The 24,005-nt window shown below is 42.4% G+C and overlaps 2 protein-coding genes across 2 annotated transcripts; both read right to left on the bottom strand.

Moving 5' to 3' along the window:
- Positions 1-399: 399 nt before the first annotated feature.
- Positions 400-5,836, bottom strand: snrnp27 (small nuclear ribonucleoprotein 27 (U4/U6.U5)). Its single transcript, XM_071922252.2, has 6 exons — positions 5,667-5,836; positions 3,734-3,866; positions 2,198-2,301; positions 1,697-1,776; positions 1,143-1,207; positions 400-746 (listed from the first exon to the last, which is right to left on the bottom strand). Exons 1-6 carry the CDS (start codon positions 5,701-5,703, stop codon positions 692-694), a joined length of 474 nt encoding a protein of 157 aa, XP_071778353.1. The 5' UTR covers positions 5,704-5,836; the 3' UTR covers positions 400-691.
- Positions 5,837-6,594: 758 nt separating this feature from the next.
- On the bottom strand, positions 6,595-23,808 carry add2 (adducin 2 (beta)). Its single transcript, XM_078285249.1, has 15 exons — positions 23,702-23,808; positions 22,654-22,851; positions 22,019-22,166; positions 19,308-19,459; positions 18,144-18,224; positions 17,587-17,736; positions 14,747-14,890; positions 14,239-14,337; positions 13,306-13,482; positions 12,876-13,124; positions 10,674-10,790; positions 10,434-10,520; positions 10,177-10,303; positions 9,056-9,139; positions 6,595-8,082 (listed from the first exon to the last, which is right to left on the bottom strand). Exons 2-15 carry the CDS (start codon positions 22,798-22,800, stop codon positions 7,814-7,816), a joined length of 2,031 nt encoding a protein of 676 aa, XP_078141375.1. The 5' UTR covers positions 22,801-22,851; positions 23,702-23,808; the 3' UTR covers positions 6,595-7,813.
- Positions 23,809-24,005: the final 197 nt, after the last annotated feature.

Here is a 24,005-nt window from a genome sequence, read left to right as displayed (position 1 = left end):
TTCGAGACCAGTGATTGGACAGATTCACATGCTGTCGTACTATTGGTGTGTCTTGCTTCTCCAATGAGAAAGAATATCCGTTCAGGCCTACACCCATTGTTTTTAGAAGCATGATTGACATTACAAAGATATAAAATGTTGGTTAAATTATAAGGTTAACTCACAAGATTGAGAAGATTGAACAAGATCAAGAGTGGCCGATTTTCCATGGAAAAAACAAAAATAAATGTAATTTAAAAAAATAAAGGATACTAGCATGCACCCAGACATACTGCTTTTGATTAAATACAACAATTTACTCATAAACTGCCAGTTGTATGTTATAATTAAATTGAAATATGCATGTAAGAAGAAGTGCTGGTGGTATCTGTGTATAATCATGAAAGGATTGAAGCTACACAATTTTAAAACATTTTTATTTCAATGGAAACACCTTACACCTCAATAACAAGTAGTTCCATGCATTGTGTCCACATGGGTTCTCTTATCGATACGCAGCTGTGGCTTACAGCATATTTTAATATTTACACTTTTGTGTTCGGTTATTAAAAGGTATATACAGAATTTTTGCATCACACAAAACTGGTAAGAAAAACAACCAAGCAAAAACTACTGGCACAAAACCATCCACTGCTGTGAGGGGAGAACTATCAAAGGTTTACTTCTTGGGTATCCGAAGCTGTTGCTACGTTCAAGCGATAAAGTCCAGTGGTCGGTTGAATCCACCTTTTCTGTTCATGTACTGCCTAGGAAAATAAATATATAAAAAAAAAAAGAAAAACATTACATCACTGTTACCCTTGCAACACTTGCACATTACGTCATCGAGCACCAATGGGAGAGCCGAGATCTCTGCATAGAAACACCTGCAGAGGTGATTGGCTGCCATAACACTGGTTGATGCTGAGAGCGCTCACTGTGAAGAGGACTGAAAAAGTTGCTGTTTTTTTAACCCAACAACCTGGTCAACGATTAGCTTTTTAACAAACAACTTGAAACAGATCACAGACAATGTACTAAAACTAGGTGTTAAGAAACATGTCCAAAAGTGTCTATGTGGTCTGTGCTCAGAATTTTATAAAGCAGCTCCAGCCATCTGACAACTTTCTTTCTTTTTTTTGTAAAATGAGGTCTTTACGTACCTGTATTTTCTCTTCTGGGACACATTGATAGCATGTGCATTGACCGATCCGTCAGTCTTCTTCCCCTGTTTGAAAACACAATTATTGCCTCTCACATACTGTACAAAACCTATTTTGTTGGAGTGGGTTGAGCAGAGCTGATTCATTAATGGTTGAAACATGATTTACCTTCAAATATATTTATGTACCAGAGGTTAAAAAAAATAAATACAAAATAAAAATATTCCAGTTGACATGATTCAGTTAGACAAAATTGTAATTAAAGCTAGACTATTACTAGTCCTTATATACAATACTATACTTAGCCAAATTTGAGATAATTCAGAAGTAGTCTCAAAGTGCAGGCCCTTTGCAACCCATCTGAGACCAGCTTAATTGACTTTGACTATATTGATAAAAAAAAAAAAAAGTGTTACAGTATATATACTTTTGACCCACATGAAAAATCAATGAATGTATTCTCTTGTTCAATTTGAGTGTAGAAGGCAACAGCCTGAATAAAGTGCGCCCTCTTGTGGCTGGATAAACAATGTAAGGCAGCCTTGTGTTCTCACCTTTGTGGTGTCAAAGGAACCAAATCCCATCGTTTTCATCATCTCAATCTCCTCTTCTGTTTTGCCTTGCATGTCTTCCGCTGCAAAACAATGCAGAGTTTCAGATCCAATCAGGCCGTGAAACAAGCCCTCACAATTTCACTAGATTTGTGCCATCTGAAAGCTTCCTTAGAAAAAGTTGCAGAAAGTTGATTGAATCCTTTAAGAGCTAAGCAGATACAAAGTGTCAAAGCAGGCATGTACCAGTGTCGATAATGGAATCAGATATTGGGCCACTATCAGGCTAAAACAGGGTGTTAGAATTTCTATGATACTAAAATCTGACACAAAGATCCATTGTATCTAAATTTATATTGTAAAAATTATGGATTGGTATATGATATTGGCCGAGACTTAGTGTTGCGTTCGCAATTGGAACTGTCATTGAAAAAGATGAATCATTTGGTCAAACATATATTAACTTGCACTGCCGCCATATAATGCATTATATTCATCTGCTACCTGAGATCTGAATGGCCTTCACTGCCTTATCCTTGCCGTCTTTTCGGTCATCTTTCTGCCTCCCAGGAGAGAGGGAGGAGGAGCGGTGACGTCTAGGAGGAGACCTGCAGGCAAGACACAGAGATGGCTGGAGGACGTGTTATCAAGACTAGTGAGGCCAGTCCTGCACCAAATTATATTCACAAACACTTCTGATGGTTTGTTTTAGTCTACTTAGGGGCCAGAAAAATGTGGTTAGCCACAAAGGACAAAGAGTGGCATGAAGTCACAGGAAAGTATTTGAAAGACAATTTAGTAGACTTTTCTGTGACATCTGAATTGAGGTTCGGCTGATATGGGTTATTGTAGGCTGACACTGAGTGCCAATTTAGTGCCAATATTCAATTTGACCATTGATATGCAAACAATAGTATTCAATGTTTCTCCCACAGTTGTATTCTTGGCAGTGTGGAAAAGCCTCTGAAACAGCATTAAGACCGTGGGACACTAAAACACTACATAAGCTTGTCCGTCTGGTGCAGACTGCCATGAAGGTCATGGGTATTAAAGAACAGCAGTCCCGCCAATCAATATATGAGCAGTCTATCATCACACAGGCACAGAAAATACTGTCTGATCCATCTCATATTCTCCCCCTCGCAGACGTTACAGACTCCCTCACTGTAAACTCAACCGTTTTAAAAATAATCATTTGTGCCTTCGTCAACTAAGTTTCTGAACAGCAGTGAGCAGTGGAGTATGAGGCTATAGGCGTTGTGCAGTGTTACATTAAATGTGGCTAGAGATGTTTATGCAATCATTTGTCATTAGTAGGCTACAGGGGTTGTGCATTCAGTGCAATAGTTGCACCGTATGATGCAATGGGGTCGTGCAATAGGTTGCTATGCGTTCTTTTATTGTATGTAGGAACATGTATGTGAAATTGTACATTTGATTGTATGATGATGTGTATGATTGTATGTATCATGAGAAGTATGATGTGTATGGAACTGATGTTTTTATTAAGTGATACAGCAACACAGAGTCCAAGACATATTTCAACAATAAAGTATATCTTATCTTATTATCTTACTTTATCAAAACCAAGGGTAATGATAATAATAACAGTAATAATAACAATATTCATGCATACTTGTGTGGAATCTGATCAAAATGTCACATTGAATTCAGGTTAAAAGCATAGACAACCAGTGTATTATTGATCAATTTTACAATTCATACATACATAATCAAACAAACTATCAAATTAATCATATCGAAGGTGGACGACACTGACTAGCCAGTAGCTGAGTTTTAATAAAGGGCCAATATCGGCTTGCCAATATATCGGTCTGACCATAATCTGAATGGTCCTGATGCGGTCCACGTCACCCATCTGGTACTCCAAGCAAGTTAAAACAATCCCTGAGAATCACTTGCAAATACTATTTAACGCAGGACAGATTACTGCAGTCAGTCATCTGAAAAAACAACCACTCTACTGTCTCTCTCTGTCTGTTTACTAAACAGACAGAAAGACTTGAATGGTTGTCTCACCTTGAACGTCTCCTATGAGGAGACCGCGAGCGGCTCCTCCGGCGGTCTCGGTCCCGATCTCGAGAGCGCGAGCGCTCCCTCTCCCTGCGCCTTCGCTCGCGCTCCCTTGAAGTCGAGCGGGAACGCCGCCTCTCTGCAGGACAGGAGTGAATGGGATAACAGATGTTAGCTGTATGCCAGAACTGTGGAATTATTAATGAGGCCTACTGGTATGCACAATAATATTGTTATCTAAATGACTGTGATGATGATTTAAGAGATTGTTTCCTTTACTTTTTTGCACTTCTCTATGACATCTTTTGACCAATATGTGATACGTATGCAATAGTGGTATGCAATACATCCTATAAGAGTCCTTGGCAGCATGCAAGTTTCCTTTATCATTTAATATATTCTGTCACAAGATTTGTTCAAGAATTCAATCACTTGCCACTCTTAATAACTGGAAAGAAACTAAATTATAGCTAAATGATTGTGATGAGAATTTGGATTGTAAGGAAATGTGCTCTAAAACTGCCAATGCATTTAAATGAGCATTTCATTGTGCAGATATAATTGCCTTAATCTGAAAGTGTTTCACTTTAGGTCCCTGCAATGATGAGGATGAAACTTGAATGGCTTTTCTAGGCCTAAAGGGTACTCAAGAGCTCATAACCATAGGTGTTCTACATGAAAGACAGGCTGGCAATGCAAACCTTCAAACCTCTTACTCTTGATGTGTAATTCATTGTAGGCTAATCTTTGCCTCACAAGGTAGAGTTAAGTCAGTATTTATTAAAATAAATTGTTTGAAATTGATTGTGAAAGTTGCCAAAGGGAAGATGTTGTTGATGCTGAGCAGTGAATATTATTTGTTGGCATTAAAATGTCATATTTAAAAGATATTGAATATTGACCCAAATTAAAGGCAGATTTGATGCAAAAATATCGGCATCCGTCTTCAAAAATGTATATTGGTCTACTGTAGTTGAGGTGACATGAATCAGCAGCCCACCAGTTCTTAGTAAAAGGATTCAACCTGGCCACGGATGTGTGTGACGTTATGACGGAATAAGTAAACAAGACAGGAAAATGGTGGAAACAAAGCACTTCAAAACATTCTTAAAGCTACCTTTGCAGCAGTTTCATGAGGCAAGACAATAATTCATCTTGGAGTTTAGTCAACGACAATGTGCACTAAAGGTATTTTGGGGTGGAAAATGCAAAAAGTACATTACATAGCTTTAGCCTAACTTTATGCATTACTTTGACCGCATTCGAACTGTGTAACGTTAAGTAAAAACGTTAAGGAATAACAGCGACACCTTGAGATAGGCTAGTCGTTTTGTGTTTTTAAACAGACAAGACATAGCTCGGCCTAGCGTTGTCCCAAACCGAGTGCTGCGAATGTGTTCGTCAAAATTAGCTAAGATGTGCCCATGGGAGTCACTTTTGATACGATACGTCCTTATTTTCCTTGGTAATTAACCAACACTGCCACCTCTCTACATTCCTCGATACGTTCTGTTCTCTCGAATGGAAAAATAATTTATTCTGGTGAATTCTGCATTCAAGTTATTCACCAAGAAGCACTTTATTTCAATAAAATCTCAGGACTAGAATTGGTTCACACTCCTCGCTCATAGACTGCCAGCCGCCGCCGTGTTACGGTGGAAGAAAATGGAAACAATTGGCGAACCGATTAAGTTCACATTTTATTGAACCAAGTGCTGCTTGGTGAATCATGTGTACGCCGAACTGAAGAGTGGGTGCGAATGATTCTGAAAGGGTCTTGAGTCAGATTTTAGGGGTGAATACTTTTGCCAATAAACAAAGCAACATTGAATTGCCAGAATTTTGATTTGGTCTGACGCTGTCCCCACAGTGAAGGAAGCATGTCCGGGCTAACAGTCAGCTAACGATAAACAGTAAGTTAGCTCATAGTCTTTCTTACCTCGTCTTGGGGGAGTTCGACTCCGACTCCTGCCCATTTTCGTGCCCAATCAAATGTTAACGTGACCTGGTAAAACAACACAATTTACGATGAGAAACCTTGAGAAATTGGAGATTTCTGCTCTGTAACGTAAATATCGTCAATGCTAACACCAACGAAGCAGGCTTTTCTCATTCTGCATTTGGGAGAAAACATCTATACTTCCGGTGTTCCTCCGCGACACAGCACCACCTACCGACCAAGAGGAGATTCATCCGCAGCTCGTTGATATTGGAGTAGGTTACTTTTATTATTTTATGGTGTAGACTACTTAAAATAATCAAACTAATGCTGACTTTGTGCTTGAACAAATGCTGTTGTTATTAGTACTTAAACTACTGCTGCAACTAGAAGAAAATTACTTAGTTACTAATTAGAAGAAAATTGTACTAATTGTTAGTACTTAAACTAATAATGATAGTTAGTATTTAAATAAACTAATATTATTTGTTGTTATATAAAGAGACTAGGACTTAAATAAAGCTTCTATGGGTGTAAAAGCTCACACAATCTCTTATCTCTGACCCTCCAATTCATTGTTGATGGAGCAGCTCTGGGTTTTGTGTCTTGCTGAAATTAATGACCAAAAATTTTAACTCTGTTTTTTAGCTTTGGAAAAGAATTGTTCACATGCACAAAATGGAGCAAACCATCCAACATCCAAGAAAGCCACTGTAAGACACAATTCACAAAAATGAGTGAATTGTGTTTTAGGGTGGCTTTACCCTTCAATGATCTGGGACCCTGGCATTATGGAGCCCTTTCACACTGCAATGCTATATTAACATATTAACATGCCATCAAAGTGGCATGTGGAAAATAAAGGAGGGTAAGCCATGAGATAATGCAACAGGGAGACACAGACGGGAGACACAAACTGGATGCCCAGTTGGTTTGAAATCAACTTGATCTTTAATGACTGGTACATGTTAACCTTGCAACACTCACTTATACATTCTAATATGAAATAAATTAAAACCATGAACAAACATCACACATCAGCATTTTGATAACAGCTACCGGTTAAAAAAAAAAAATAATTACAGCTGTCGAGAGGTATTTTGCACACATAGATTTAAAAGAAAATCAGAAAAGTGGAATGTTTAGTGCCTTCCATTATTGGACTTCAAACTGCATCAACAAGCAACAGATTCTTTTCGCTTCATGTCCTTGTTTGGTATTAGTGGCATTCATAGCGGCCAGTGTTTTGTTGGGAGCCAGTATAATTTTTTTTCCTTTCGTTTCTTTTCTTTATTTGTCCCTGCTGTAATAACTTGAATAGGCTGATAGGTTTACACAAAACCAGCATTCAGTCAGAGGAGCACGATCAGCATCTATCAGCATATTTCTACATGTACTGCACCTGTGCTCACATAATATACCTGCAACATTTATCTGATAGTTATTACCAAATCATGACCAGGGGATGTCTATGATGATGAATAAATACAACATACTGGAATGTTTATATATACATATGTGGAGTGCATTATGCCTATACATGAATGAGGGGGTGCATAAATCATGGGGGCTGTTAGTGATTCCACTGTGTCTTGCAAAGTCGTGGAGAACATAAAGATCGGTATGAAACGAGTTCTGAGCTGCGAGTGCATCGGATCAGACTACTTCCAATCCCAGTCGTGAAATGAGAGGAACTTAAAACGTCCATACAGTGAACTTCAGTAATGGTTTGATAAGCACAGAAGCGGGTGAAAAAGAAGATGTGAGTATGAGTAATACAGGAATTGTGTGAGTGTTTGTCTGTGCCAGCGTGATAAGAAGTAGTGTGTCAAAAAAATGTTTTTTTTCTGTATCAGACCGGGGTCAAATAGTATTTGAAGTGTTTTTTTTTTTTTAAACCTGCTTAAGGTACCAGATGGGTTCCTGCATAGAACAATACAATGAGTACCAGAAAGTTTAGGCTACCACAGGAAAGTATTTGAAAGTCAATAGGCTATAGCTTTTCTGTGACTGACATCTCACCTGACACTATTTGAATTGCCCTGATGCAGTAAACCCCGCCCATCTGCTGCTAAACCCAGTTAAAACACACACAAATAAACATTTTCAAATAGTATTTCACCAAGGTCTGGGTCTATATGCACTCCTCAGGTCTCAGCTTTCTCTTTCTGCTTCTTGCTCTTCTTCAGGAACGAGGGCGCCTTGAATTTCTTCTTCTTCTTGGAGGGGGACTTGGAGGGCGAGCCCTCCGGGGTGCCACCTTGTGGCTTGGCAGGCAGAGCGGCGGGGGTGGTGGCGGGCGGGGTGGACGTGTCGTTGGTGGACAGCGCCTTCATGCCTTTCTCCAGCTCCTCCGTCGTCTGCTTCTCCTCCTCCCCTCCGTTCTGTATGGCCGGGGAGTCCGTCTTTGCCTCTTCTGATGGGCCGGGGGATTGTTAGAGGATCACAAAGAAAGAAAGACAGAAGCGTCAGCGATCAGACAGAACGCGCCGATCGGGGTGGAGTTACAAAGCTACACGCCAGACAAGTCAATGCAGTTGTGGCGAACATGCTTGCTTAATGAGAAGTGGGTCGTCTTACTGTTTCTCTGTACTTACTAGGGAGACAAGACCTTAGCACCAGAGGAGTGCCCTATGAGTCAGTGTGGAGGAACACGGAAAAAAGGACAGACACAGAGACAGAGGGAGAGAGGTACAGACAGTGGGTGTGGAGACAGATGGATTTCCCTGCAAAAGGAATGAAATGTGGCAAGTGCACATCAAACAGCAACTACTACAACAACCACAAACACCATTGAAACCTGACGTCCCATGTTACTCCATATCGTATCTTACCTTTAAAAGTTACAATTCAAATTTAAAGATACTGAATATCGGCACAGAATACTGACTATCGACAGCTTAAATCCAAAAATATCAGTATTGCTATCGGCCTTCAAAAACCCATATCGGTCAAACCATAGGTGAAATTTTAAAAAAATTGTTGTATTCACTTTTGTTGCCTTGCCTGTTCTATTGATACAATGATGGACAGTAATATGACAGCTAAATATGAATTTTAAATGCCTTTTGGAGATTGCTTTTAATTGTATCATTAGTAAACAATGAAGCAAAACAAACCTGCATTTTAATAAAGTCTACTTTCAAGAATCTATGTGAGTATACAGCAAATTTATATTGCCAAATCGGTCAACTGCTGAGATGTCAACTGCTGTGTATGGCGAGAGGAGTAACAGGTTCGTCAGTGAGCATCTGAAGCATGAGAAGGCAGAAGCAGCGCTGAGTCACACATGTGTGTCCATGTGACTTAAAGCAGGCTGCTGGTGGCACGGCCGGTGTGCAAGGCAAGCAGGGCAGACTGTCAGACTAGCTAGCACCGCCAAGCCTCACCTGAGAGAGGGGGGGTGCTGGGGGGAGGGCTCTTTGTGGGGGAGGTAGCAGGGGGCGACTCCTTGTCATTTGCCACCTCCTCCCCTACTCACACACATACACACACACACACACACACACACACAAACACAAATACAAAACAGACACACAGTGAGGGACAGTGTGGGCTAAAAAAAGCCATTTAGCTATGCAGGAAGTTAGATTTGTGAGGTAAAGAGAGAAGTGAGCCAAGAATACACAACAGTCACAAATGAAGTAGGGTTAAGTGGAGGCCATAGTGCTTAAAGATGCTATGTGCAGCATTTTAACATCAATAAGTCATTACCACATTCATTTTGAAACATCAGTACAATTACCATAAACAAACAAGACCATTGACAAGAAGATTATCAGTCTCTACATTGCATTTTACATTATGTTGCACAAGGTCAGATTCCAGATTCTGGATTTGCTTTACGGTACAGAACAGGAAGAGGCCGCTGTTCTTCCAGAGAGAAAACAAAGGAGTGGAATGCCAGGGAGGACGAGTAAGAACATCCTCTCTGACAGGAAGCACAGGGTTTACGAAAATGTCGAAAATTGATCATGGTCTTGTTTGTTTACGGTCATTATACCAAGGTATCACATTAATTTGACAGCGATATATTGATGTTAAAAATGTTGATGATAAAAATGTTACACATAACACTTTTAAGAGGGTTACCAGAAAGTGTGAGACACATTAATATTGAAAGTGGGGGGTAGTGTGTTAAGCCGCCTTTACAGCTAGGATGACTCCTCTAAAGATTACTGTGGCTATAAAAAGATTCACATCGTTACAAGTAAATAGAATGACTGTGTTCCCTCCCATATTAGAGAACTACTGTATATTCTCATATCGTTCTCAAAGCGAATTTTTAAATGGAACAATCATAAATCATTTTTAGCCAATCAAAAGTTAGTTCTAAACTTATGAATAAAAAGACATAGATGTACTGTACGGAAGAATATAAGTTATGGTATGTATGGTTGAGAAACTATACATCTTTATAGATATAGTTAATATGTATAGTCATAGCGCTAGGTGTGATAGCTTTATTGCTTAGTTTAGCAGGAGCTGAGGTGAGCTGAATTAGCCGTACCGTTGGTCCCTCCATCCTGTTTCCTCTGCACCTCCTTGCGGTACTCCTCCAGCTCCTGGTCTGTCAGCTCGTTAAAGGGGTTGGGAGGTTCTGGCTCTGGTGGCAGTTCGGGCGGGCTGACTGGAGACTGAAGCACAAGCGGGAAAAAAAATGAAATTCATCTCTTAGTTATGTGGGTTTGTCCGAGGTTTCTCTGACACAGAAGGAACTGGACACAAACAGAGACACACTGGGGGGGCACAGTGGCTGCAGTTTACCGGAGGACTGTCATCTGTTATGACGCTGGCTAGGACTTGAGACTGCGGTCCTGCCGTCTTCATGTCCTGACGATTCTGCTGCCGGATCTGAAAACAAAGTGAATGTATATTTAAAAGATCTTTCAAATCGCCTGTTTAAGATTTCTGATTCATTAGATCGTATGCAAGAGGAGAATGACAGGACTTGTGTGAGAGAGAAAGAAGATGACAAGGCCAGGAGCCAGGAAGGAGAAGGCCTACCTTGTTTCGTGTCTCAAGCACCTCTTGAGGATTGGTGAAAAGAGGAACAAACTGGTTTGGGTTCTCGATCTTGATGGACGTGCTGCCAGCCTGCGTCATCTCCTCTGCCTTCAGCCACTGAGGGACAGAGAACCAACATTGGAACTCATTTCCAAAACAATATCTATCCATTTTTGAAAAAAACAAAAAACATGAGCAGAATTTTATCACTGAATATGTCCAAAATATAGAGGATCTGGTCAGTGAAAGTGTTATCAATTAGCCAGCCAATGACTTATAAGTTGCACTTGTATCCTTTAAAAAGTACCATCATGTGTTTCCTATCAATTTTGTACATGATGGTGTCACATTTTTCACTCGATAGATATCTAATTTCGGAACAAAACTCTTTAAAAAAAATACATTATGGGACATCTGAGGATTGGCCATTTTTGCAGCATTGAGTGCAGTTTTATATTTCAGAAATGATGTCTATTTTCAGTATGGGTATCACCAATTGACCAAGTGCAGTGAAGATGAAGGAGCTTTCAGAACATGCAGCATTGTGTGCCACCAGAGGGCAGACTGCACTGCAGTGATCATCACTGAGCACTAGGCTTTCCCCTGCAATGCAGAGAACAGGACAGAGAGGAGGGTGGGAGGTACAGGGGAGGAGAGAAACCGAGAGGGAGAGCTAGTCTCCTCCCACTGATGTAAGGACTGGGGTCTTTCGTATTGTTTTCGTCTCAAAAGGACTCCCATCACTGCAGCTCTGCTGGATCCTTCCCCTGAGGTACTGGCACATAACAACAAACGCTTCATTAGTAGGGCTGGGCGATATGGTTGAAATCAATATCATGATAATCATAAGGATTTTTCTCGATATCAATATATATCACGATATAGTTCATGTATGCAAAATCACGTTAAATAATCAAATTAATGTTCATCTCATTGAACTGAATGGTAATGTTAGGTGTGATGTCAAACAAAATATTCAAATAATATTCCTACCATACCTCATTTTATGAGAGTTGTTAAGTAAAATTTGCTTGTCATCATCAATTTAGACAGCAGAAATGTGTGTCACGATATTAAAATATCTTCATATCATCACGATATGATTCCACTGAAAGACGATAAACGATAATATTGAATTATCGCCCAGCCCTATTCATTAACATTACCAAGCTTCACAGAGACAAAAGAGCTTACATCAGCCTTCACGGATCAGATGGGAAAGCGCTGATTTTGGTTCTGAATTAAACCAAGGGCCCTTGGTTTCATAATGCAATATGAATGATCTTGACAAAGGGGTTAAATACTTGAATGCATAGAAAATTTAACACCAATTTTACAAGTTAAGTGTAAATTCTAAGCAATTTCAGAGTGATATTTCAGAGACAGAAAATTGGACAATTTGACACTGCTCTAGTCTCCTCCCTGCCTGCTGTGGTCCCTCCCTCAGCCCTAACTCAGCCCCAAGCCTTGGCAAGCTTCAAGCCTTTTCTTCCCTCTCTCCTCAGTTCCAGCTCCCTTAAATTTCACCCCTACTCCTGGTCCTCATCCCTCCCTTCTCTAGCCCCTTACTCATGATTTATCTCTCTGCATCCCTCCCAACACTGTCCCATCCACCCCTCCTTCCTTAGGCTGGGGACACACTACATGTCTTTTAGGCCGATTAGAGCCACCATTTGGCCATCATGACTAATTTTCAAGATCGGACCCAGTCTGTGTTGGTTGGGGCGGTTGCAATGTATGGGTGGCACATGTGTGAGGATTCAGGACTTAAGTCTCTTGCTTCCCAATCCAGTCGGGACCATAATTATTTCAAACATGTTCGATTTTTGTGATTTAAATTTGGACAAGTCTTGATGTCCTCCTGTAGTGGGAGCTGGTCGATCAAATCTAAACAGAGACCACCAATAGCCAATGAGAGTTGAGCACAAGAGAAGGAAGAAACTCCAGAAAGTGTGGAAAGAAAAATGCTCGATCCCCATGTTTGTTTTGGTTCTCTGTTGTAGCAGCGTTTGTGTTTTTGCCAGATTGGAGGGTTGCTAGCATAAGAACTTGGGTAGCGGGTGTTCCCCAAATCCGACTTGTCGTCAAGTGTGTGCGCCTCTACAATGCATGATGAATAAAAACTTTTCTCAGTCTATTAAGTCTTGTAGTGTGCCCCCAGCCTTATCCACACACACCCCCCACACCCCTCCCCAGCCTCACGGTGGTGCGCTGGTGTCCAGGACTGGCCTGGTCCTGGTTGACTTTCTGGTAGGTGTTGGGGGTGTTGAGCCAGCGGGTCCTCTCCTGCTGCTGGCGCTGAGCGAAAGGGTGCTGCCTTAGAGCCGGGTGGCCTCCATCCTCCTCGAACTGGTGGAAGCCTGTGACGGTGGCAGGGACCTCCACCTCCCTCCGCATCCGCGAACGCTCCAGCAGCACGGGGAAACGGTAGGCGTAGCCGGTGCGGTAGCCCTGGGAAAACAACAGAGAGAGGAGTTGTAGGGCATGTGACTCAGCTGCAAAGTGTCTATTCACTTTTAATTCAACCAACTCTAAAAAGGATTTTCTTGTCAACAACTGAATAACTGTTTTTCTGAAAAAGGTTCATGTCATCTTCAAACAGAGATCATTGTATGTTTCTCCTGTTGCCTACCAAGTTGTCCAGGGTCCTCATGAGGGCTTCAAACTCATGCTCCCCCAGGCGGCTCTTGTGCAGGGGCCCAAAGGTGGAGCCGGCCCAGCCCACGGTGCCGGCTGGGTTGGGTTTCTGGGTGGTCCTGTCTAGCAGAATCAGGTTCTGTTCGCCACCGGCACAGCACAACGCTGACACCTGGCAGAACAACACAGTTTTACAACAGGCAGCAGTCTTTCTTTGGCTCTTTATTTATTCAAGCAAGGTTGACTGAGACCACTTGTCTTCTCCAGCAACAGCCTGCTTCACACTGCCGGGGGGTTATTCATCAACTTTCGTATTTTACAAGGACGTCTGGGGATTCACACAGAGACCTTCCAGTCACAAGCGTTTTTTTCCCTACACGCTACTGCTGGCCCCATAGGATTACAGCAGGCTGCAGTTTCTCTTTGGCACTCTACAGTACTGTAGTGCAGTACGCTGCAGTGCAGATCTGCTTGCTAAATTAAAGTGAAAGGGTATCAAGGGAAGGTCAATCGGCCAGGTGTAAAATTGGTGCATCTCTATTATCTACACATGCTAGCTCGCCTGCCCACTCACCAACACCTACACATGCTATGGCAGCACTCTGTCTCTGCTTCTCCCCTACACACAGACTAACAAAATATCTCACTGTGAGAAGTGAGTTTAATACTGGGTCTTGCCTCTAGCAAGTCAGCTGTCAGTACAGTATGGTTTAAGTAAACACAAAGGTAAAAACAACATGGAACACACACACTGTAGATAAAAACTGAACACTTAAAAAACATATAAGCAACACAATCCCTAAAATAAGACCATTTATCATTCATAAAACAGTCCAGTGCAAAAATGCAGAAGAGCAACATTTTGTCGCCTTATGAGCCGGTTAAGCTGGGTAATAGAATAATGTGTGTGTGTGTGTGTGTGTACTACCTGGATCTGGCAGGCAGCCTGGATGTGGTAGATGGTGTAGAAGGCCTCCTCCATAGACTCCCCAAGGGCCACAATGCCATGGTTCCTCAGCACCAATACCTGGGATACACATCATGTACTTCAGATTCACTCTGGGACAGTGAATTTCCACTCTCAACTCCCCCCCAAAACAATAAACCGTAGTTTACGTTCACTTTTTCCAACTTTCCCAAAATTTTACAGTAGCTGTGGGTTGTTGAGAAATATTGTGACTGTAGAATGGCCTCTTAACCAATGAGAAGGTATGGTCAGACCAAATCTTGAGTCTGCAGCACAGAAAAACTGACTACTTACCTTTATCTTGGTATCATCTTAAAATGCACCCATTACCAGCTTCAACAATTAATCCTTTGTAAGGCCACATTGCTTAATGTCATCATGCTTATGGCCCTGGAGCAGTAGCTATGCTGAATCATGCGATCATATGAGAGTCTCATATTAACCCTCTTGTTTCCCATGGTCTGCTCACCTTGCATGTGGGCCCCAGGTTCTTCTGCAGCTCCACCCTTTCCTCCTCCTCCTCCATGACTCCGTTGTAGTCGTAGTAGGCCACGTCGCCCACCAGCAGAGCCTCATGGGACAGGGGCAGGAGGCCGCACTTCATGGCCGAAACCTGGACAGACAGTTAGGCATCAGTCCTGGGCAGTGGCGGGGTGACGTAATATTTAGAGTCTGTCCCATAACAGACATGTCACAGGTTCAATCCATGCAAGGGCCAATGTTTCCATCAACAGCTACATGCCAGCTGTAAGGCGCAAAACTGGAGGAGGAGATTATTCAAAGTATCATAATGACTCCTTCTGTCTGATTTACTAAAGTAAAAACTGCTGATTTCACCCCAGCCTGTGCATGGTATTTAAAGCCTAATGAAAGCATGTCTTATTTTTTGCGCTAATATGGCTGCTGCCTTGTTCAAAGGGAGGGACAGATGGAGAGGTCAAACACGATGAGAGAATGTTTCATCCACGCATTACTCCATTTGGGATGTCAGAGGATGAGGTGAAAAATGGGTCTAGGTGGCCAAGTCATGCATTTCTATCTCTCCTGGAAGAAATAAGGCTTGACTTTTCAGCGAATGGTGGCATATACAGCAGGTCACAATCATCCGTTACTCTTGCACTGTCTGGGGTACTTAAGACCATGCTACGGCAGCAGGGACAGTATATCTGTTTCCCACAAGCAGCAGACAAAATCAACACCACCAAAGCTGAGCAGGAATCCCAAATGTCATCGGAGCAATAGATGGAACAGATGGGCCCATAATGCCACTGACTGAAGATCACCACATTTACCGAAATAGAAAACACACCTACTCCATGAACATCCAGGCTGTCTCATCACAAACGTAGTGGCTATATTCCCCGGTTCAACCTATGATTCATTCATAACTAGCAGGCTGCATGAGGTGATGTCAAACAGACCGAGGCTGTGGGTGGTTGTTACGTGAGTGTAAAGACATATAATACCTACATTCTCCCAGCCTCATAGATGGGACAGACAGGTGCAGACAGAGGTGCTGTCCGTTAAGCACCACAGCCATGGTGTGCTGCTGGTTTATTAGCTGAAATCACACACACACATGCGCTCGTGCACACGCACAAACACACACACTTTTTAATCTACTTTTTTACCTCATCCACAAGCACTTATAATTCAGTTTGGGAGAACATGTATTTTCTCTTGCTCACAGGTGATGCCATTTTCTGAAAGAGGAACACCTCCGGTATTCTAATTGCCGAACTGCGGATGAATTGCAGTTGACCTCATTTGGATGACATCTGCTAGTAAATAATTCGCTAAACTGGAAAGTTGTGCCAGTTAATTTTTTTCCGTGCCCTACTGATTTGCACGTGTATTAGTAAATTTGGGTGTAAACCCCTACCTGCTCACTCATTGGAAGTTGGTCGTGATAAGAGCATCTGCTAAATACTTAAAATGTAAATGATAAAGGATAAAGACTCCTCTGCACACTGAACAATCTTCGCTGATTTGCACCGAAGGTCATGAGCCAGATTCACATCCAAAATGTTGGAAGTACATGGCGCAGTACAAGGACATCCAAGTTGTACAGCTGTATAATGTGATCGGGCTCAAGTGGTACAGCAGAACACTGGCATCGCAACAGCTAAGGAAATAATATCCACCTTACTGCTAAAATGGTGTAAATAATACACACTTTATTCAGAGCTGGACAAGAGAGTCTGGAGAGAAAGGGGGACATGGGTTTTTGAAGGCTGCTACTGGTATTTTGTGCCGATATCCAATGCCTTTAAATGTGACCATTTTCCTTTGTCATATTGGAGGGGGACAAAATTTACTGGCCAATAACCAATTTGTAATAAAAGGCGAACATTGGCCATATATATATTGCCAAACTACTATATGGGTCTAGCCCTAATTCTGCAAATGGGATTTAAAGGAATAGTTCAACCAAATATGAAAATTCTGTCATCTATCTACTCATCCTCATGTTTCTTTAGAGTTCCAAAAAGGGCAAAAACTGACCATAAAATTACTCCAAACAGCATAATCCAAATGTTCTAAAGCCAAATGATTGCACTGTGGGTACACCAATCGCATTTTGCATAGTTGCATCAGAACACTAATACCAGGCTAGGAACATCGCAAGAGCTGAGCTGAGATGAGACAGGAGGGGGCGTCTGACATCCGCTTTCTGCTTCTCGCGTTTTCCTCTCCAAAATAAAGATTTCAACCAATAGCTAACGTTCTCTGTGGTTACGTTAGGACCCACCTTATGTCAAACGCAACCCAGTCAAGCCAACAGACAAACCAAAACAACACGCTTCCGCTAGCTATAGTCCGTAGAATAAAAAAAAAATCAAGCTTGATTTTACACAATTACAGCTTAAAATTGGCATCCTCTTCTTTACTAGGAATAATTCGGAATGTTTAGACGCTGTTTATCTCAAAATGCTTTGAAAAACAACTAAGACGGGGAAAATAGCAAATATCTCATAATATGATAAAAGCACTGGAAAACCATCTATAGTGATGTAAAACAGCAAGGGAATGCCGGAAAATGAGCAAAAACTCCAGTCACGCTGGAATTGTCCTTTAAATTCCATCCTTTTTCTTAACATAGACAATCACCTGCCATAGATACACACGTCCCATTCAGGTGTATGCTGCTGCCAGTGTCAGTATTAATGGCTCACCAATGGAGTCTGATCAGAAAACATGTGTTTACCCCACTCTATCTCCCACTCAGCCCTGCCTCTGTGTGTGTGTGTGTGGATATGGCCAACAGCAGGTGCCAACCTCCCCTGGGACCGCCCCAGGCAGACTCACCGCGGCCGTAGCTGGCGTGTGGAGGTGAAGCAGGCAGCGCACGTCCGGCCGGGCCGAGTAGATGGCCGAGTGCAGGCTGAACTTCTCCATGTCCACGCCCAGGCTGGTGCTGCCCTTCTCCACCACCTCCCCCAGGATGTTCACCTTCACCTGGGGACCGCACAACGCCATCAGCATCCGCTTCTCAGAAATGTCAGTTTCAATAGTTTTGTTCCCAAATGAGTTATACACAAGTTGAAAAAAGTGATACTGACTTTTAAAAAAAAAATTGACCGCACAAAATTCAAACAAATTATGGTGCTTCTTGAAGTCTTAGGCTACAAATAATACATACTTGTGTGGAATCCAATCTAAATTTCACATTAGAATCAATTCAGCACTTCCCATAGAAAACCAGTGTAGTATTGAGTATTGATCAATTGAACAATAAAAATGTAATCAAACAAACTGCATCATATCCATCATATTGGAGGCCTACAACACTGAATCCAATTTTCAATAAAAGGCCAATATTGGCAAAGCAATATATCTTTCTAACCCAAAGTGTGATTACTCACCAGGCTGGATGCGGTCACCTCACTATAGGCCAGGCCGTCTGGAAGCACCAGGAAGTGTTCCTGTTCCTTACTGACACGCAGCTGTCAGGGAGGCAGAGACACACACAGAGACAGACAATAAAAATATAGAAAAAAATCTGCTGCTGCGTGACAACCCCGTCTTTCAAGTCTTTGACTGAATTGAAGTTTTACATGGTCCTTTATGTGTGCAACTTTTGTGACCTGGGGCATTTCGAAAATTAGGTCGTTTTTTCGTAATTTCTGAAATCGGACTTTTTGGACATTTGACGTTTTCACCTGAATGAATAGAGAACTGATGAATAGAGAACAGTGAAGTGAAATGGATAGCTGAATAGCCAAGAAAAGTGGGGCACAGAGGGATCAGAGGAGAGACAGAGAGAGAAAGGCATGAAGACCATATTGAGATACAGTGAACACTAGGGGTTGATTCACTTTCATTCAATTCAAGAGGTGATTTTTCTTGACATGAAAAACTGGATATCTTCTGCTATTAAAAGCTTCTCATATCCAATCTATGAAGAAATCATTAAGAATGAAGGCTCTATCATTATTATGCAAATTGACTTTTCCACCTGAAACTGAGAATGTAATTAACTTCATTGCTCTGCAGCAGTTCTTGAGGGAGGGAAGAGCGTTACTCATTCACTTTCCCAAACCACTTTTACCCAGGCTGTCCGGGGATTCTAACCAGCAACCTTAGCCACACACTCATATCTCTGATGCAAAGATTATTTAATATAGAAGAGGTAAAACAACCAATGTTACGACAGACAACTGTCTGAGTCAGGGTAACATACATCTCATAACACACGGGTGGTATAATATGAAATCTGTATCTTAAAGCATTAAGGAGTTATAGTAGTTTCAAGAATATCAGTTTTTCCTCATTGATATGCAAATTAATGCAGCAAGGTCCTCCAAAATCTAATCGGATCATCTATTCTATGGGGGGAACCTGTTGTGTAAGAATAAAGTTTATATTGTGTTGTTCTTGAGTGTCTATTGTGTTCAAAAGAATGTGTCTACACACAGACAGACAGACGCCACCATGATGACATAATGTCCCACAAATCATGTACCATGGTGGAGGGACATAAAGATGCCTGAGGTGAGAATGCAATGAGCAGGGATGATGGTACTGACAGTGAGGCAGGTGCGGCTGATCTGGGCCCAGCCGTACAGGTCAGCCAGGCGATGGACACTGGCCAGCTTGCAGCGCATCAGCCTCTCCCCCTTCACCATGCTGCCAGGCTCCCAGCCGTGCAGGTCGTTGATGGGCGTCACCATCATCATGTCTGTATGGTGGGAGGGAGAGAGAGAGAGGGAGACAATGAAATATACATACAGAGAGAGAGAGAGAAAGAGAGAGAGAGAGAGAGAGAGAGAGAGAAAGGTCTGCAGGGAACAGTTAATGTTTGTTAAGCCGCACAGAGGTAAATATGAAGGTGTTTGATTGGTTTTAATTGTCCAAATTTGGAAGAAAAAAAAAGGGGCCGTGATGGATGCCTTTGTTATTGTCATTATTTTTGTCATTTTGGCAATGTAGGTGTGCTTTTTCCTGGCGTTTTTGAGTGTATAATGTTCTGGTCTTTAATGCAATGAAAATTACTTCTTTTGAAAAAGCATTTTAGGTTTGTGAATACGTCTTTCAGTGTTTGTGTGTGCATGTGAATTTATGTTCCTGTGTACATCCTAGCAGTGAGAGACAACATAACATTGTGATATTTTCCCCCTGCAATACTTTATCAACACTCTCTGACACCTAGTATCATAATATTTTTATTAGCATGTAGTGGCTTTTACTAAGAGATCTCATAATGATATTTTTGAAAGTGATGCTATTGAAAAGACCCCCCTTGACCCCCCTTTGGCCCCCCTAATGGAGGAGTGAAAGATGTAGATTGTTCTATCACTGTGGCGATTTTTTTGGAAGGCGAAAAAAAGCCGAACAATGAATGGGAATGAAAATCAGCAGCCTATCTTGACGCAAGCTGGCGGCATAACTGACCCCTCCCTCTGCTAAGAGCGGAGACTGTAGCAAATATATTGATATGCAAATTAGCCTATCACGTCATCTGGCAACTTCTACTGACTTTTTGAGCAGCCAATAGCAACTTTCCTTGGAAAAGAGTTGGAAGCACTGGGGCCAACAATGGAATGAAAGGCTTGTCCAAACAGTGGAACACCTGGGCTAACAGTGGAATAACAATGGATGTCAAAAAATCATCATGGTAACAGCATTCGCATTGAGAAACCAGTGCATTACAACTTCCTGTTGCCAGCTATGGCCTTCACTAAATCGCTCCACAACCTGCCCAAAATTAACATTGGTGAAGTACAAAGACTTGCTGACCTGTTTTCATTGACTCCTGAATTTAAACTAGAGTAAGGCTACAAGTTCTTCACCTAAAGTTTCCTCTTTGATTATGAAGGTGAGTTTTAACTTCAGTTTCTCCTCGTCTGCTGTCATCTCTTGGCAGTCATCACCTCATTTGCATAACATTATTACATTATGTATCTAATGCTAGTAACCATTACAATTTTGTTGTTTTTGTTGTCTTTGTTGGATTGGTTTGTCAATAAGTCCCAAAAAGAAAGTTGCCACAGGAAGTTGTGATGCACCAGTTTCTCAACATGGAAGCTGTTACCATGATGGTGTGAAAAGGGCCTATACCTGAGCTAACAATGGAACGCCTGGGCTAACAGTGGAACACCTGAGCTAACAATGTTATACCCAGGGTAACAGTGGAACACCTGGGCTAACAGTGGAACACCTGAGCTAACAATGTTATACCCAGGGTAACAGTGGAACACCTGGGCTAACAGTGGAACACCTGAGCTAACAATGGATCACCTGAGCTAACAATGGAACACCTGGACTAACAATGGATCACCTGAGCTAACAATGGAACACCTGGGCTAACAGTGGAACACCTGAGCTAACAATGTAACACTTGGGCTAACACTGGAACACCTGAGCTAACAATGGAATACCTGGGCTAACAATGGAACACCTGGGCTAACAGTGGAACACCTGAGCTAACAATGGAACACCTGGGCTAACACTGGAACACCTGAGCTAACAATGTAACACCTGAGCTAACAATGTAATACCCTGGGTAACAGTGGAACACCTGGGTAAACATGGAACACCTGGACTAACAGTGGAACACCTGAGCTAACAGTGGAACACCTGAGCTAACAATGTAATACCCAGTGTAACAGTTTAACACCTGGGCTAACAATGGAACACCTGAGTTAACAATGGAACACCTGGGCTATCAATGGAACACCTGGGCTAACAATGTAATACCCAGGGTAACAGTGGAACACCTGGGCTAACAATGGAACACCTGGGCTATCAATGGAACACCTGGGCTAACAATGTAATACCCAGGGTAACAGTGGAACACCTGGGCTAACAATGGAACACCTGAGCTAACAATGGAACACCTGGGCTATCAATGGAACACCTGGGCTAACAATGTAATACCCAGGGTAACAGTGGAACACCTGGGCTAACAATGGAACACCTGAGCTAACAATGGAACACCTGGGCTATCAATGGAACACCTGGGCTAACAATGTAATACCCAGGGTAACAGTGGAACACCTGGGTAAACATGGAACCCCTGCGCTAACAATGGAACATCTGGGTAACAATGGAATACCTGTAGGCTATTAATGGAATGCCTTGTGCTAACAATGGAATAATCGGGCTAATGATGGAACACCCAAGTTAACAATGGAGTAACCGGACTAACAATGGGACATCTGGGCTAACAACGTTTTTTAAAGGTATTTTAAGGTATATACAGTATATTAGTGAGATTAGGGTATTCATGGTCCTTTGCACCTACTGGAAGGAGAGACTGGCAGGGCGGCCGGCGAGCCATGCGAGGCCATGAAGTCAGCCAACTGTCTCAGAGCCCACAGGTTGGATGAGCTGCCTCCCTTCTTCATCTGCTCCTGGATCAGCACATCCAGCTCCTCCCTGAATGACTATACACACACACACACACAGAAGATTATCACATACACATGTGGCATGACATGCACATTAAAAGAATAATGTGAGTTTCATAATACACAGCAGTGATTAACACTCCTACACTACAGAGGCGAGGGCAAGTAAACACATTAAATGAGTCAGCCTCTCTTCATCAATCCATTCACTTCTTCACGGTCACCCTCTCCACCCTTGTGCACGACTTCAGCAGCGTCACCACTCTGTGGCCCTCCCACATGCAGAAACACACACTCATACACTCTGAATGGGGTCTAGAACTGTGTGCAGCCCTTGCTGTCAAGTGGCGATTGAGAACAGATTTAATCTGAGCTGAGGAGATAATCATATCTATTGGAATTTAATGAGGGGGAAGGGAAGAAAGAGAGAGGGAGAGAGAAAGGGAGTGACAGAGAGGGAGAGGAGGAGGAGAGAGAGAAGGCAAAACACACACACACACACACAGTTGAACAGCTGTCTCACCGGGCTCTGCAGGAGGCTGGAGATGCGTTTCTTATGCTGGGGTCCGGAGCCGGGTGTGGAGTGCTGAGGGGACTGGAGCCCCTCAGGGAGCTCATCGCTGGGGCTGCGCTGCACCGGGGTGCCCTTGGGGGTCGGGGACTTACTCATCTTCTACCGCTTTGCAGTGGGTGCCTCACGATCAGGGGTGGGTGGGGAGAGCTGCGGAGAGAGGGAGGGAAAATAATAATAATGATTAATGTTATTTATGTAGCACTTTTTTGAACCCGGTGTTTACAACGTGGGAATTTAAAAACAGCAAACAGCACGCTCATGTTCAAGATCGCTTTATACCAAAGGACACCAAACTCATTTAACATGAGTCCAGCTTTCTCTTGCATTTCACTCATAAGTTTTGATTTGTCACTTCTTGTGGGTGGAGAAGTGACCATACCAGACATCAGAATTTCATTTGGGCGAACAGGGAGAATCTACGGCATCTCAATTAGTGGGGATGGGATGCTCTTCTCTATTGCACTTTGTAATTTAGGCTGTTAAGACGGGTGTGTTTGCCTAGTACAGCCTTAAAATAAGAAGGCACCACAAGATAAATACAGGGGAAAAACAATATCATAGTAAAACTAATCGGATAAAAGACATCAAATGAAAGCCAGTCTAAGGGTTTAAGAAGCGATTTAAAAAACGATACTGATTCTGTCAGCCTAAACTCCTAAGGCAGGTCATTCCAGAGCCAAAAGCCTGGTCATCTTTAGCCTTGAGTCTATATGCTCTGGAGCGGCCAAAAGAGCCGTGCCTGAGGATCTGAGGCTGGGAAAGATAATGAACCAATTGTCGATTCCAATCAGTATGCTAATCCATTTGAAATGGATTCTGCCAGTAAAGCACATAGAACACCACACAGCCAATCCCTCAGAATCTACAAACTACAGCATTAACCTGAAGTCCAAAAAGTATGCTCGTTAATTTCAGCCAATAAAAAGCATAGATTATCGCGCATCTAGCCTCAACTCCTCTGGAACTCCAAATTGCAGCACTGACATGAAAAACCTACCCTCACATTAGGGATGCTGTATTCCTCAGAGGATTGGCCGGTGGAAGTGCGGGGCAGCAGAAAATGCAGCATTAGCAGTAAGAGCTCAGACGCTGACGGCAGTTATCAAAACCACCGACAGGAAGTTAGCGAGTGATACGGCCCGGTAATTGGAGAAAGAGTAAAGAGTTACCGTAAGGATCTTCAGAGAGCAGCTGGCCACTCCCCCACTGAAACACACTCGCGGACACACAAACACACTGTACTGCACAGAGCAGATAAGGTCCCAAACACCACACCCTCTCCCCTGTGCTGTTTCTCACCA

Source organism: Centroberyx gerrardi, chromosome 8 (genome assembly GCF_048128805.1).
Source record: "Centroberyx gerrardi isolate f3 chromosome 8, fCenGer3.hap1.cur.20231027, whole genome shotgun sequence".
Classification (NCBI taxonomy): domain Eukaryota; kingdom Metazoa; phylum Chordata; class Actinopteri; order Beryciformes; family Berycidae; genus Centroberyx; species Centroberyx gerrardi.
The sequence above is the reverse complement of the archived record's forward strand: the minus strand, read 5'-3'. Positions and strand labels throughout refer to the sequence as shown.